The sequence below is a fragment of the Rhinatrema bivittatum genome, chromosome 2 (assembly GCF_901001135.1).
Source record: "Rhinatrema bivittatum chromosome 2, aRhiBiv1.1, whole genome shotgun sequence".
Classification (NCBI taxonomy): domain Eukaryota; kingdom Metazoa; phylum Chordata; class Amphibia; order Gymnophiona; family Rhinatrematidae; genus Rhinatrema; species Rhinatrema bivittatum.
Window position 1 is genome coordinate 700091924 of NC_042616.1, and position 14249 is coordinate 700106172.

General features: G+C 41.5%; 1 protein-coding gene across 4 annotated transcripts in view; it reads left to right on the forward strand.

The window, feature by feature from the left end:
• LRRC69 (leucine rich repeat containing 69) overlaps positions 1-14249 on the forward strand; it is an 89685-nt gene that overhangs the window by 58221 nt on the left and 17215 nt on the right. For 3 of the 4 annotated variants that reach the window (XM_029591659.1, XM_029591655.1, XM_029591658.1), the window contains exon 5: positions 1442-1513. The exons of the other annotated variant lie outside the window; for it this stretch is intronic. In XM_029591659.1, coding sequence (XP_029447519.1) covers positions 1442-1513 — 72 coding nt within the window. The remainder of the gene's footprint in view (positions 1-1441; positions 1514-14249) is intronic. 4 annotated transcript variants of the gene reach the window in all.

Sequence of the window (14249 nt, forward strand, 5' to 3'; positions counted from 1 at the left end):
TAATGCTGAATTTTATGGAACTTGCTGCAAGACCGTAGCATCATACATCTCTGAAATATTTTCTTCTGTTAGATTATGTTACTGCTTTAGGCCAGGATTCCTCATTCCTTGCAGAATGATGAACACGGCAGTAAAGGGGGGTGGGGGAGTGAAGAAGGGGGCGGTCGGGCAATAGCCTGCAGCCGGCCACACCGCAGCGGTGCGGTTTTGCCTGCCGCGGTGCGGCCGTGCTACGCACTATCGCGGGCATAGCGCCACCGTAAAAGGTGGTGCTATTTCCCGCGCTACTGCCAGCGATAATGTCCAAAACATTATCGCCGGCAGCGGTGCTGCTACTCTATTTCCCTAAACCCCTCCCTAAATCCTCCCAAACTCCACCCCTTCCCCTAATTTTAATTTTACCGCCACGATAAGCCCATTATCTTGTGCGTTAGGGCGTTATCGCAATAATGGGCTATCGCAGCTTGAAAAATACCCCCTTAGTTTGTGAATCTATGGAATATTTAGAAAGTATTCTAGCATTATCTTATTGACCCTCTTAAAGGGATGTAATATAGAGGAAAAATGAAGGAGTTATTACTTAGATTCTCCAGGATGAAAATTGTATTCCTCATATGCAGCTTAGATGTAGCTGTGTCAAAAATGGACCATGCTAGAGGGTTGGGGCAGATGGGTTGAGGAGGAAAAATTTGCATGTCGATTTGATTTTCATTTAACCCATGTGCATTTGACCCATAGATATTGTAGATGCAAAGTCCAGTTTATTTTAAACCCACTTATCTTTTGCCTAGTTTTCAAAGGGAAATTGCCTTCGTAAATTCCCACTGAAAATCATCTATAAGATACACAGATACAAACATACCTACAGACTTGCATCTATATCAGTTGCCCAAACTTAGCCCCCGTTGAAGGCAATTGTAAGAATACTTTTAGGCAGGCAAATATCAATTTACTCAGGTTAAAAGGCTGTCTAAAAATTGCCCAGCCATAATCCGACTACAAGTTTGCGTAGGTTCCATAACTTGTGTATTTTTATTCACATTCCCTGGAGTTTGTTTAGGGTGGGGGAGGAAAATCGCATGTAGATTACATTTTCACATTTGCTTGCTTTACTTTTACATGGAAATTACCTGCAGAAGAAACAGGTACAAATATCTGCAGATAGTTTGTCACTGGGGCAATTTTGAAAGTGAAAATGCACATAGGTTCACTGTGAGAATGGGTGCAAAGTCCACAGGTATAAAGTGTATCCATGGACTTTGCAGCAATGCAAGCGGTTGGAACATTGCCCTTGTTATGTATTGTGTGGAAAGTGTTTTCCTAGATAAACGTTGACTCTATTATGTTAGTCTGAGGCATATATGTTAAATAAGTAACATTCTAAAAATGTACACTACTAGAAAGCTTTCTTATGCTAACGATGTTCTTCCATTTCATGTAGAAACTATGCAAAATGAAAAACTTAAAATTGTTAGACGTAGCAGGGAACCAAATTCAAATTTTCCCGGCTGGAGTAAGTATGCCCATTGCTTTGCCTTATCTAAGAAGAACATCATACTTATTTGGAGAAGGTAGTTAACATTACCAATGTGTACCTGTAGAAAACTTAAAATTTGAAAGAGAGTGAATTATCATTATTTTTCACTTCATAACATCAATTTTGGGTGACCCTATTTCCTTCTGTGTTTTACTAGTTCATATTTCATGATGGTGAAATTAACTGCTTCCTATGACATCACTGGAGACCCAAAATATGAAAGTTTTGATCATTCATTTTGAGGGTAATTTTCAAAGCTATTTTCAGACATACGAGTGGGTGTAGATTTGTTCGCGCAACCCGGCGTATGTCTATCCAATTCAAAATATACTCCTCCTATATATTACTGTTACCCAATAACATTACAATATACTTGTCCTATTAAATTTCATTTACTATTTCTTTGTCTACTTGCCTTGAGTAGATTTAGTCTTTGATTTAACAAGTCCCAAAGAGTAATTGTTAAATACTTGATACAGATGAAACTTTTGGTGCAAATCAGTATATTGTTCTGAAATAGCTTTATAAAGAAATAAAGAATATGACGGCAGAAAAAGACTGTAAGCTGTACTATGCTAGCAGGAACTGTTAAGCAATTTTAGAAGCACCTTCATGTTGCACAAACCGATTAAAAAATGGTGAACAGAAAATAATGTGCAGAAAGTTCTGCCTTTGACTGCTCATAAGTCTCATGAAAGTCTTCTGGTAGAATGAGGAGTCAGTGGGTTTATTCTCAGAATCACATGAATCAGCTCCATATGACCAGAGGTAGAATCATACTGGTCAGCAGGTTTACCAATCTGTTATGTTCAGTGTTAACACTGTAAGTTGAAATGATTTCATGATTTATTTCAGGGGTGCACAAGGGGGGGGGGGGTGCACCCCTGGGGGGGCCGAGAACAAGCTTCCAGGGGGCCGTGAATGTTGTACCATGGGGGAAGGTGCATGTGGCTGCCAGAGGACCCAATCTCACCTGTGGCCAGAAAAACAGAGACCATGCAGCTAGCCAGTGGACCTCATCCCATTGTTGGCTGAGCAGAGAAGGACATCCTTCTGTCTTTGCAGGCCCGTGGAATTAGAACTCACGAGAGTATTTTCTCTAGCTGATCTCACGATGCATAAGATCAGCAAGGAGGAAGTGCTAGTCCCACCAATTTTTTATATCATGGGGCTTGCACAGAAGAGAAGGCAGCAGAACAGGCTTCAGTGCCTGAAGCAGCATCGAGCGATTGGCTCCTCCCCAACTGCCACCCAGCAGCAGTGACAGCGGCTACAGGAACGAGAGAGGCTCTGAAGCTGCTAGCAAAACAAAGAGAGGGGGCCTGCCTCCAGTGTATATGTGTATGAATAGAAGCTTGTGTGCATGTGTGTATGAGAGAATGGGTGCCTGCCTGGGGATCTGTCTGTACGTGTCAGAGAATGAGTGCTTGCTTGGGGGTCTGTCTGTGTGTGTGTGTGTGTGTGTGAGAGAGAATGCCTGCTTGGGGGATTGTGTGTGTGAGGGAGAATGTGTGCCTGCCTGGGATCTGTCTTTGTGTGTGAGAGAACATAAGATATGCCATACTGGGTCAGACTAAGTGTCCATCAAGCCCAGTATCCTGTTTCCAACAATGTCCAATCCAAGTCATAAGTACCTGGCAAGTACCCAAACATTAGATAGATCACAAGCTACTATTGCTTATTAATTACCGACATAGCAGTTTATGGATTTATCTTCTAGTAACTTATCCAAACTTTTTTTTAAACCCAGTTACAATAACTGCTGTAACCACATTCTCTGTCAATGAATTTCAGAGCTTAACTATGTGCTGAGTGAAAAAGAATTTTCTTTGATTTGTTTTAAATGAGCTACTTGCTAACTTCATGGAGTATCCCTGGTCTTTCTATTATCTGAGAGAGTAAATAGCCAATCCACATTAACTTATTCAAGTCCTTTCATGATTTTGTAGACTTCTATCATATCCCCCCTCAGTTGTCTCATCTCCAAACTGAACAGCCCCAACTTCTTTAGCCTTTCCTCATTGGGTAGCCATTCCATGCCTCTTATCATTTTGGTCACCCTTCTCTGTAGTTTCTCCAGTGCAGCTATATCCTTTTTGAGATGCCGTGACCAGAATTGCATACAGTATTAGTGGTGTAGTCCTCTGTTTTATTTTACATTCCCTTCTTAATTCCTAATATTCTGTTTGTTTTTTTAATTGTGACAGCACACTGTGTCAACAATTTCAATGTAAGAAGTTGGCCAATATGGGAGTTGAACCCCTGACTGTTGTGCTGTTAGTACCATGCTCTAACCACCTGAGCTAACCCGGGGGAGTAAAAGCTTTTGTGTTCTTTGTGGGGGGGGGACTTAGAACTTGTGTATGAGAGTGTGTGGGTATGAGAGCATGTATGTATGTGTGAAAGAGAATGAACATGTGAGTGCATGTATGAGCAAGAGAGGATAAAGTTTGGGTAGCCCCCTAATCTTTGACAATTTCAGGGTGACTGGAAATCAAGTTCCTATGTATTGCCAGCAGGGGCTTTTTAAAATCCTCATTAGGTTTAATTATTGGGTGTTATTTGATGTGTGCTGTTTTGAAATATTTTAATGGTACTTGAGAAATTTTTAAAAAATGTATATGACTTTAATAGATGTTCTATTTGTCAGTAGTTTTAAAATATTTATTCTTTTATGAATATGATTCTACTATTATAATTGATGCCTTATGTTTCTTGATTTTATTGTTTTATGAGGAATGGTGGTTCTGTTTTTCCATTGTAACACTGTAGTCTAGCTTCTTGGCATTTCCATTTTAGTTTTTATCTGCATATTGTAGCAGCATGAAATATTCAATGGTTTTATATATGATAGCTATTGTATTACGTTTCTGGTTTAAAAGAGTAAATCACTCTTATTACAATGCTTATGAAACAGACTATGTTCAGCCCAAAGCTATCTTACACTTCTCAAATACATTGCCAGTAATCTACACAGCTTAAACTTCAGGCTGGAACCAGACTAGGCAAGGCAGTGCTGAACATGATCAGCTAAACAGAAAAGGCTAGGCAAGCAAGGCTAGGAGAACAGCACAGCTAAACAGACATGGCTGGGCAGGCAAGGCAATGCTGAACAGGCATGGCTAAATAGATAAGGCTGTACAGGCAGGGCTGAAGACAAGGCTTGGATGAGGCAGGCAGGGCTTGGCAGGCTGGAAAAGACACATCAAGACTGGATACTGGGCAGGACCTGGAATTAGACAATATACTGACTGAGGTAAGGCAAGGACTGGACAGGATACTGGAACAGACAGGACTAGCAGGGCATGACAAGACTAACCAAGGACAAGACCAAACAAGGCAGACTAGGGCAGGAGGTAGACAAGGTAGACAGGGATAACTCTCAATAAAGAACATAGAAGTCCAAAGGCAACAAGCCACGAAGCCCTTAGGCTACTAAGGCAGGATACGAGACAGAGTAAACTTGAAGGCCTCAGGATACAATGCAGAATAGGCCCAGATGCCTCAAGGTAGGGCAAGTAGAAAGAAGGCTGGAAGGCCACAAGACAACATAAGAACATTAGAAATTGCCATGCTGGGTCAGACCAAGAGTCTATCAAGCCCAGCATCCTGTTTCCAACAGAGGCCAAACCAGGCTACAAGAACCTGGCAATTACCCAAACACTAAGGAGATCCCATGCTACTGATGCAATTAATAGCAGTGGCTATTCCCTAAGGGGGTCATTTTCAAAGGAGTTACGCATGTAAATGTGACTTACTATCTTAGCAATTTTCAAAAGCTATTTACTCGAGTAAAGTGCACTTACTTGAGTAAATCCTATGGACAATTCAATGGCATATATTGTAGCAATTTTGAAAAGCCCACTTACTTGAGTAAAGTGTATTTACTCGAGCAAAAACCAGTTTTGCTCGAGTAAATGCTTTTTAAAATCTACCCCTCAGTAAACTTGATTAATAGCCGTTAATGGACTTCTCCTCCAAGAAAGTATCCAATCCTTTTTTGAACCCAACTACACTAATTGCACTAACCACATCCTCTGGCAACAAATTCCAGAGCTTTATTGTGCGTTGAGTGAAAAAGAATTTTCTCCGATTAGTCTTAAATGTGTTACTTGCTAACTTCATGGAATGCCCCCTAGTCCTATTATTCGAAAATGTAAATAACAGAGTCACATCTACTCATTCAAGACCTCTCATGATCTTAAAGACCTCTATCATATCCCCCCTCAGCCATCTCTTCTCCAAGCTGAACAACCCTAACCTCTTCAACCTTTCCTCATAGGGGAACTGTTCCATCCCCTTTATCATTTTGGTTGCCCTTCTCTGTACCTTCTCCATCGCAACTATATCTTTTTTGAGATGTGGCGACCAGAATTGTACACACAGAATTGGATGTAATAGAGATTTTAGCTAACAAACTAAAAAATACTTTCCCTCTGTTACTTTCTCCTAGAAAGGACTGCTTTAAGCGCAATGCAAGTCACTTTATTCAAACCAAAGAGCTTCTGGTCTTTAAATAAAAGAAATACAGAAAACCGTGTCCAATAATGCCTATAGGAATGCAATACGTACATTAAGAGTTTGTAGTTACACTGTATGCAAAATGGAACAAACTTCATAGGTTAAGTTAACCTTTCCAGTGTCACCCTGGAAGCTTTCCTTCAGATCATAATTTTATTAAGTCTCCCATGATGCGTATAAGGATGTCTGTATCTTTGTTTGGCAGATGCACTGCGGCGGAGAAATAATCGGCTATTTTAAAGCAGGTCAAAAGAAACTGAGAGTCTTACAAATTATAGAACTTGGGAGGGAAAGGCAGGGAAGTTAAAGTACATGTGGTTTATCTCAAAAACGGAATCAAAACGGATACTTCTTAGTTGGAAGAGAAATGACTGAGGACATTCGCACACCGCAGAATAGGCCCAGATGCCTCAAGGTAGTGCAAAGAGGCATCTGGAGAAAGAAGGCTGGAAGGCCACAAGACAAGGCATGGCATAGAGCAAGAAGGCCAAAACCTGCAAGGCAAAGAGCAAAAAGGCAGGAAGGCCCAAAGGCAAGAAGGCCTGAAGGCCACAAGGCAGGAAGGTCCAATGCCCAGTGCAAGACAAGGAATAGGGGCCAGGACATGGAACCAAGAGTGATACCATGCGAAGACAATAGCAAAGCAGGTTTACATAGGGCTGAGATTTGGGCACAATACAAGCTGAGAAAAAGAGCTTGGCAAGGCTGGAAGCTAAGCTCACTGGAAGCCTCTGCTGGTGGGAAAACATCATTGCAGCAGAGTAGGATGAGGCTGCATAGCAGGCAAAATCTTAACAATCAGATAATCCATGTAAGACTAAAATCCCTTACAGATTGGGTCTGCTTGTCAGGATATTAGGAATAATCAGAATTAATTACACTTTGAATGTTTGACTTTTAAAAGCAAGCATAATTACACTATCCAGTGACAGGTGAATAAAGAATTGGTTTAAAAGATTGATCAAGTAAAAGCAGGCAAGCTCAGGATTAAGCCATACAGAGCACAGCCATATATCGTTTGGTAAATATGCCATTCACTTTGTAAGTGAAATTTTTTTTCTGGGAAACTCAGAAGTTAGAGAATTGTCTGATTAAATCTGGAACTCTGCTATACTGTTTGGTGTTTTAGTGGGAGAAATGTTAATTTCAATTTTTTTTATAATTTATATCTTTATTGAGATTTTTAACAAATATTTAACATAAAACATGTTACTTCACAATTAGGCAATCCTTTCTTTGAAAACCATAACATTCCCAAATATACTTTAACTAAAATTTACCAAAAAAATGTTTTCAAATTAGGAACTAATAATAAGGGGGGTCTGTATAGTAATAATACTTTTACTCATAACAATCAAGATATGAGAAGACAAACTTCATTCATTCAATTCTATAGCCTCACCCATGTTTGATACTTGGTTATTTGCTAGACTAGATTTATCTTTCAGAAAATGTTCTAACTGCAGAGGCTCATTGAAACTGAATTTCTTACCCTTGAAATTAATAAAACATCTAGATGGGTATTTCAAATAAAAAGTTGCCCCAATTTCTAGAGTCTTACTTTTCAGTATCAAAAATTGCTTCCTGCGGATTTGTGTTACCCTAGCAACGTCAGGGAACATATATATCTTTTGACCACAAAACTGTATATCTTTATTCCTGAAAAATTTCTCAAGCATAATCTCCTTATCTCTCTCAGCCATAAAGGATAGAAAGAGTGTAGCTCTACTATTAATGATGTCTATAGATTCTTCTAAAAAGGTGGTGATACCTAAGCTATTTTCTTCACCTACTACATTATTTTTCCGAAATGAAAAATAAAATATCTTGGAGATGCCTGGGATATCTTTATCTTCATACATAAGAATTTCTTTTAAATACTTAACCAACATCTCTGTTGGAGATAATAACCTTGTAATAGGAAAGTTAACCAATCTTAGATTTTTAACCTTTAACATATTTTCCAGGTTTTCCAATTCAAAATGTATAGAGGTATTATCCCTAACCAATGCATTCCCCATGTTTTGTGTACCATTAACTTTTTCAGACAATTCATTAAGTGTAGTTTCTACTGAGCTCAATTTCTTACCCTGCTCCACAATTGACACTCTATTAACATTTACTAATGATGAGAGAGATGAGTTAACCTGAGTCAAATTCAAATCTAGCTTTACCAGAACCCTCCACAAGTCCGATAGAGTTACCTTGGTAGGATCTACAGAATTAATCTGAGTATTACCAAGAGTCACAGTAAGATTCTCTTCTCGTGCCTCAATTGAAACACTTTTGAGGCCCAAAGAGGGTTCAGGCTCATCTCTCACTTCCTGCAAATTCGTTGCACTCACGTGTGATGAATCCTTCCCGTCCTGCTGGACTTCTAACGGACTTGTTTGTGGTTGGAGGGGGGTGGGCTGATTGCCTGGACTAAGCGAGGCTTCAAACGAGTCTCGCAAATTGTCCATTGCTGGCAGTCCCTGCCGACTCACGTGGGCATCCATAGGGCCACTTCTAGTCGTAGAAGGTGATGATGTTGTAAACTTAGCCTTCCTTTTCTGACCCATTAGGTCTTAAGGGGGTCCAATTCCTCTTCTGTACTCCGAATCAAAACCCGGCCTCAGTCCAGCCAAAGTCCAGTCAAAGCCGGTCTAAGCCGTGCGTGCCGAAGGCGCGCGCGGCTTAGGCAACGCGCCGGCGTCGGCTACGCGCCGGCGTCTCTCTGGTTTTAAACCCGGTCTCCTGGTGATGACGTCAGTCTCGGGCACAGCTGATGGTGTTAGCCTCTCTGCTACTCACTGCTCGCATTAAGCTGGTAATTAGCAAGCGTTTTCACTCCCAATGACTGGAACCAGGGCAGCTAGTTGTCCTCTCAGCTTCACGACCAGACCCCACTGGTATGCCGGCGTCTCTCGGGATTTAAACCCGGTCTCCTGGTGATGACGTCAGTCTCGGGCACAGCTGATGGTGTTAGCCTCTCTGCTACTCACTGCTCGCATTAAGCTGGTAATTAGCAAGCGTTTTCACTCCCAATGACTGGAACCAGGGCAGCTAGTTGCCCTCTCAGCTTCACGACCAGACCCCACTGGTATGCCGGCGTCTCTCGGGTTTTAAACCCGGTCTCCTGGTGATGACGTCAGTCTCGGGCACAGCTGATGGTGTTAGCCTCTCTGCTACTCACTGCTCGCATTAAGCTGGTAATTAGCAAGCGTTTTCGCTCCCAATGACTGGAACCAGGGCAGCTAGTTGTCCTCTCAGCTTCACGACCAGACCCCACTGGTATGCCGGCGTCTCTCGGGTTTTAAACCCGGTCTCCTGGTGATGACGTCAGTCTCGGGCACAGCTGATGGTGTTAGCCTCTCTGCTACTCACTGCTCGCATTAAGCTGGTAATTAGCAAGCGTTTTCGCTCCCAATGACTGGAACCAGGGCAGCTAGTTGCCCTCTCAGCTTCACGACCAGACCCCACTGGTATGCCGGCGTCTCTCGGGTTTTAAACCCGGTCTCCTGGTGATGACGTCAGTCTCGGGCTCAGCTGATGGTGTTAGCCTCTCTGCTACTCACTGCTCGCATTAAGCTGGTAATTAGCAAGCGTTTTCGCTCCCAATGACTGGAACCAGGGCAGCTAGTTGTCCTCTCAGCTTCACGACCAGACCCCACAGGTATGCCGGCGTCTCTCGGGTTTTAAACCCGGTCTCCTGGTGATGACGTCAGTCTCGGGCACAGCTGATGGTGTTAGCCTCTCTGCTACTCACTGCTCGCATTAAGCTGGTAATTAGCAAGCGTTTTCGCTCCCAATGACTGGAACCAGGGCAGCTAGTTGTCCTCTCAGCTTCACGACCAGACCCCACTGGTATGCCGGCGTCTCTCGGGTTTTAAACCCGGTCTCCTGGTGATGACGTCAGTCTCGGGCACAGCTGATGGTGTTAGCCTCTCTGCTACTCACTGCTCGCATTAAGCTGGTAATTAGCAAGCGTTTTCGCTCCCAATGACTGGAACCAGGGCAGCTAGTTGTCCTCTCAGCTTCACGAACAGACCCCCAATTTCAATTTTTATATTAGATTTTTAAAATGGTATTTGAAATCAATTCCATTTTATTCCAAACTTTGTTACCTGGAAAATCAGGCGTGGGTTTTGATGATTTTCAATGTGATTTTCAAAGCATTTTAAATAAGCTTGTTTTGTTAATTACTCCTGGGGGGAATTCTGCACAAACATTTTTAAAATTCTGCAAAATTCTGCATATTTTATGTTGGTCAAAATAACACAATATACATGACAGTCTTTAAGTAATTAATTTAAAATGTAATTCAGAAAAATGTTATTACTTAAAGATGCAGAATTTTAAATATTTTCAGCAGAATTTCTCTAGAAGTTTATTTATTTATTTAAATCTTTTTCAGTACCGTCGTTAAGGTGGGTACCATCACAACAGTTTACAGTAAGGCACAAAAAGTAATGCTATTAAAATCTATCAGTTTACACAGGTGCCATAAGGTTTGGTAACATAGTTTTTGATCAATGTTAGTTGTTAAATGAGTGTGAACACTGTCATGTCCAGGTCAATTCTATAGCAGTTTTGAGTCTAGGACTCATTCTATAAATGTAACTTATCCTTTACTGATGAATTCTATTAAAAAAAACATACACCCTTAGTGATTACTGTTTTTTTGGGTATTTTGTACCTTACACTTCCCTGGTTTGAACCTTGCATTTCCCTGGATTCTATTCTCCCTTCTCTTTTTGAAAGGCTTGTTTAAATAGCCAAGTTTTTAGATTTTTTCTAAATGTTTTGTTTTCTCTTTGTAGTCTTAATTCCAATGGCATGGAGTTCCATAGTATGGGTCCCGCTAAGGATAACGCCCTTTCTCTTACCTGGGTTAGTCTTGCTGTTTTGACTGATGGAATAGTTAGAAGTGCTTTGTTGGCTGATCTTAGATTTCTGTTGGGGATGTGTACGCGAAGGGCTGTGTTAAGCCAGTCTGCGTTTTCGTTGTGTATTAATTTGTGTATGGTGCATAGTGTTTTGTACTGTATTCTTTGTTCAATGGGAAGCCAGTGCAACTCAGCCAGTGTTTCCGTAATGTGGTCTCTTTTCCTTTTTCCAGTTAATACTCTTGCAGCCGTGTTCTGCAATATTTGTAGTGGTCTTATGGAGGTGTATGGTAAACCTAGTAGAAGGGTATTGCAATAATCAGTGCTTGCAAATATTAGCGCTTGTAGTACTGATCGAAAGTTGGCGGTTGTTAGAAGTGGTTTAAGTTTTCTGAGGACCATGAGTTTGGCGTATCCTTCCTTTACTTTTATGGATATATGTTGTTTTAAGCTTAGTTCTGTGTCTATTATTACTCCTAGATTCCGTCTTTCTCTGCAAGTATTATTTGGTTGTTGTTATTGAGTGTGATTGGGTTGTGTGAGATCTCCATGTTTTTTTTTCTTTCTAAATGAAGGAATTCTGTCTTCTCTATATTAATTACTAGCTCCATTTGATTTAATAGTTGTTTGATAATGTCTAGATACATGTTCGCTATGTTTAATGTTTTCTCAATTGTATCGTCAATGGGTAATATACATTGAATAAGTTCACTGTAATTGTTTCTTCCACCCTCTCTCCCTACTCCTCTGGTCAGTCTCCTTTCACTTTGCCCTCTCAGGCCCCAGCTCCTCCACCTGCCACTATCTCTTTCCTCCCTCTCTAGGCTGTATCCCTTCCACTCTCTTCACTCCCAGAGTTTGACCCTTCTCTTATTACTTCCTCTCAAACAGGCTCCCTCTGTCCCCTTCTCTCTCTCACACACATACACAGGTTCCCTCTCTCTAGTACACATACCCCTCCCTGATAAGGCTCCCTTCATCTCTCTCATGCACACACATAACCCTTCATACAGGCTCCCTCTCTCTTGCAAACACCCCTACACAGGCTCCCTTTCTCTCTCACGCATACAGCTGCACACAGGCTACCTATGTCTCTCTCACACAATTCTGCACACTGGCTCCCTTTCTTACTCACCACCCCCTACACTAGACACCCTCTCTTTCACATACACACATCCCTTCACACAGGCTCTTTCTTACACATACACACAACCTCACACAGGCTCTCTTACAAACAAACAAGCACCCTCACATACAATCCCTTTTTCACACACACCAGCTCCCAATCTCTCACACATCCCTAGACAGGTATTTGTATCCCTATGGGAGGCCCACCTAGTAACTCGAGGTGGGGATTAGGTATGAGTGTAGGGGGTTGGGGGCCCCTTTGACATTCTACGTGATACCTACGAACAGAACAGTGGTCTCTTGTGAAGATTTGATGGCCTTCGGAGTGAGAAAACTCACTCCAAGATGAGAATTGGGCAATGTTCTCTCCACCTAGCTTGATGGACTCTCTACCTGGGCAACAACAAGCTAGGTGGAGAGAACATTGCCCAAATCTCATCTTGGAGTGAGTTTCCTCACTCCAAAGGCCATCAAATCTTCACAAGAGACCACTGTTCTGTTCGTAGGTATCACGTAGAATGTCAAAGGGGCCCCCAACCCCCTACACTCATACCTAATCCCCACCTCGAGTTACTAGGTGGGCCTCCCATAGAGATACAAATACCTGTCTAGGGAGGAGGAGGTACTATAGCAAGTCTCTCTCTCTCTCTCTCTCTCTCTCTCTCTCTCTCTCTCTCTCTCTCTCTCTCTCTCTCTCTCTCTCTCTCTCTCTCTCTCTCTCTCTCTCGCCGCACACGATAAACTGGTTCCCGTTTTACATATGCTCCGCCCCAACTCCGCCCCCTGACTACCAAATTACTAATTTGCATTCGCAAATCGCGTTAACGGCTGTTAGCGCGATTTGCGAATTTATCGCACGCGGTAAACTGCTTGGAAAATGAGGCCCTAAGAGCTTTCTTGAAATCTCTTCTAACCTGCTTAATTTCTGATAAATAATATTAAATACTATTTTAAAGAAGTATTACTACTATTTTAAAGAACTACACTCTGTGTAGTTTTTATATTTTCATCATTTCATCCAAATGTGGTCTGTTGCTTCAGGATTTTTAATCCAGAGTGAAACCATGTGAAATCCACTAAGAATTTTTGCACTTGAAAAGACAGAGTGGCCACATGGTCATATGACTCCTTCAATATGTGATTCCATTTTGAGACCTTATTTTCAAGTGGTAAATCTGTAAAATCCTGAGGGAAAATGAGATTTTGTGCCAATTCTGAGAGATCTGGATTTCCTTTTCTCCTAACTTAAGGTTATAATCTATCTGCCCTTTTAGCTGCCAAAGGTTCTGCAAATTCTTTTACTACAGCTAAAGGATCCCAGAAAAGCCAAGCCAGAACTTCTAAGCCTCGGACTGGCTCAATGCTAAACAACTTGAAAGTGGAAAAGGTCAAATTCCCTTCATCTTCTAGTGATGAGGAGTGACTAATTGATTCTTTATCTTGTTCACAGGTATCATCTTCCTGTGAACCAAATTATCTTATGTCTAGAAAACTTGAAATGATTGTCAGCAGTCCTAAATGAAACTCTTTTGAGTGAGATCACTGTTCCAACTTTAGACTCGTATCAAGAAGCACACATATTTTGGGGGTACATTTAAGCCTCTGGGACAAAGATATACTACTCTCATTAAATTACAGGGAGTATTCCCCTGTGAGGACCTTATGGATTCAGCTTCAGAAGTCTCATTGATTACTCACAGCCTTTTTTAGAGACTGAATATTTTTGTAGGGGGGAAGGTTACAAGCAGGGTAACTCCCTGTAACCAATCCCTAACAGTAGATGGGGGACAGTCTATTAAAACCACCAGGAAGATGCGACTCACGATTAAGATCGGAAAATTGACTCTGCGACATCCAGTAATCATTACCCAGAGTTAAGGAGAAGAATTCTTACTTGGAAATGAACTTGTAAAAATTTTTTTCTTATCTTGGGACCATGTCCAGAAAATCATTTAGACTTGGGTCAAGCCCCTTATTCTTTATGCCAAAGTTTGGCAAGGGGTGGAAGGTTAAAGGTTTTTGTTTTGCTGAACTTAAGGACACTTCTATCAGAATTAATTTTCAGAGGTCAGCAGATCCTCATCTCCTGGAGCTCCACTGTGAAGGATCTGGAGAAAAAGCAAAGGTAAAGGAGAATATTATCTTGATCAAAAAGATCTATTAAGTAACATTGCTCTATGTGCTGACAGACTGAA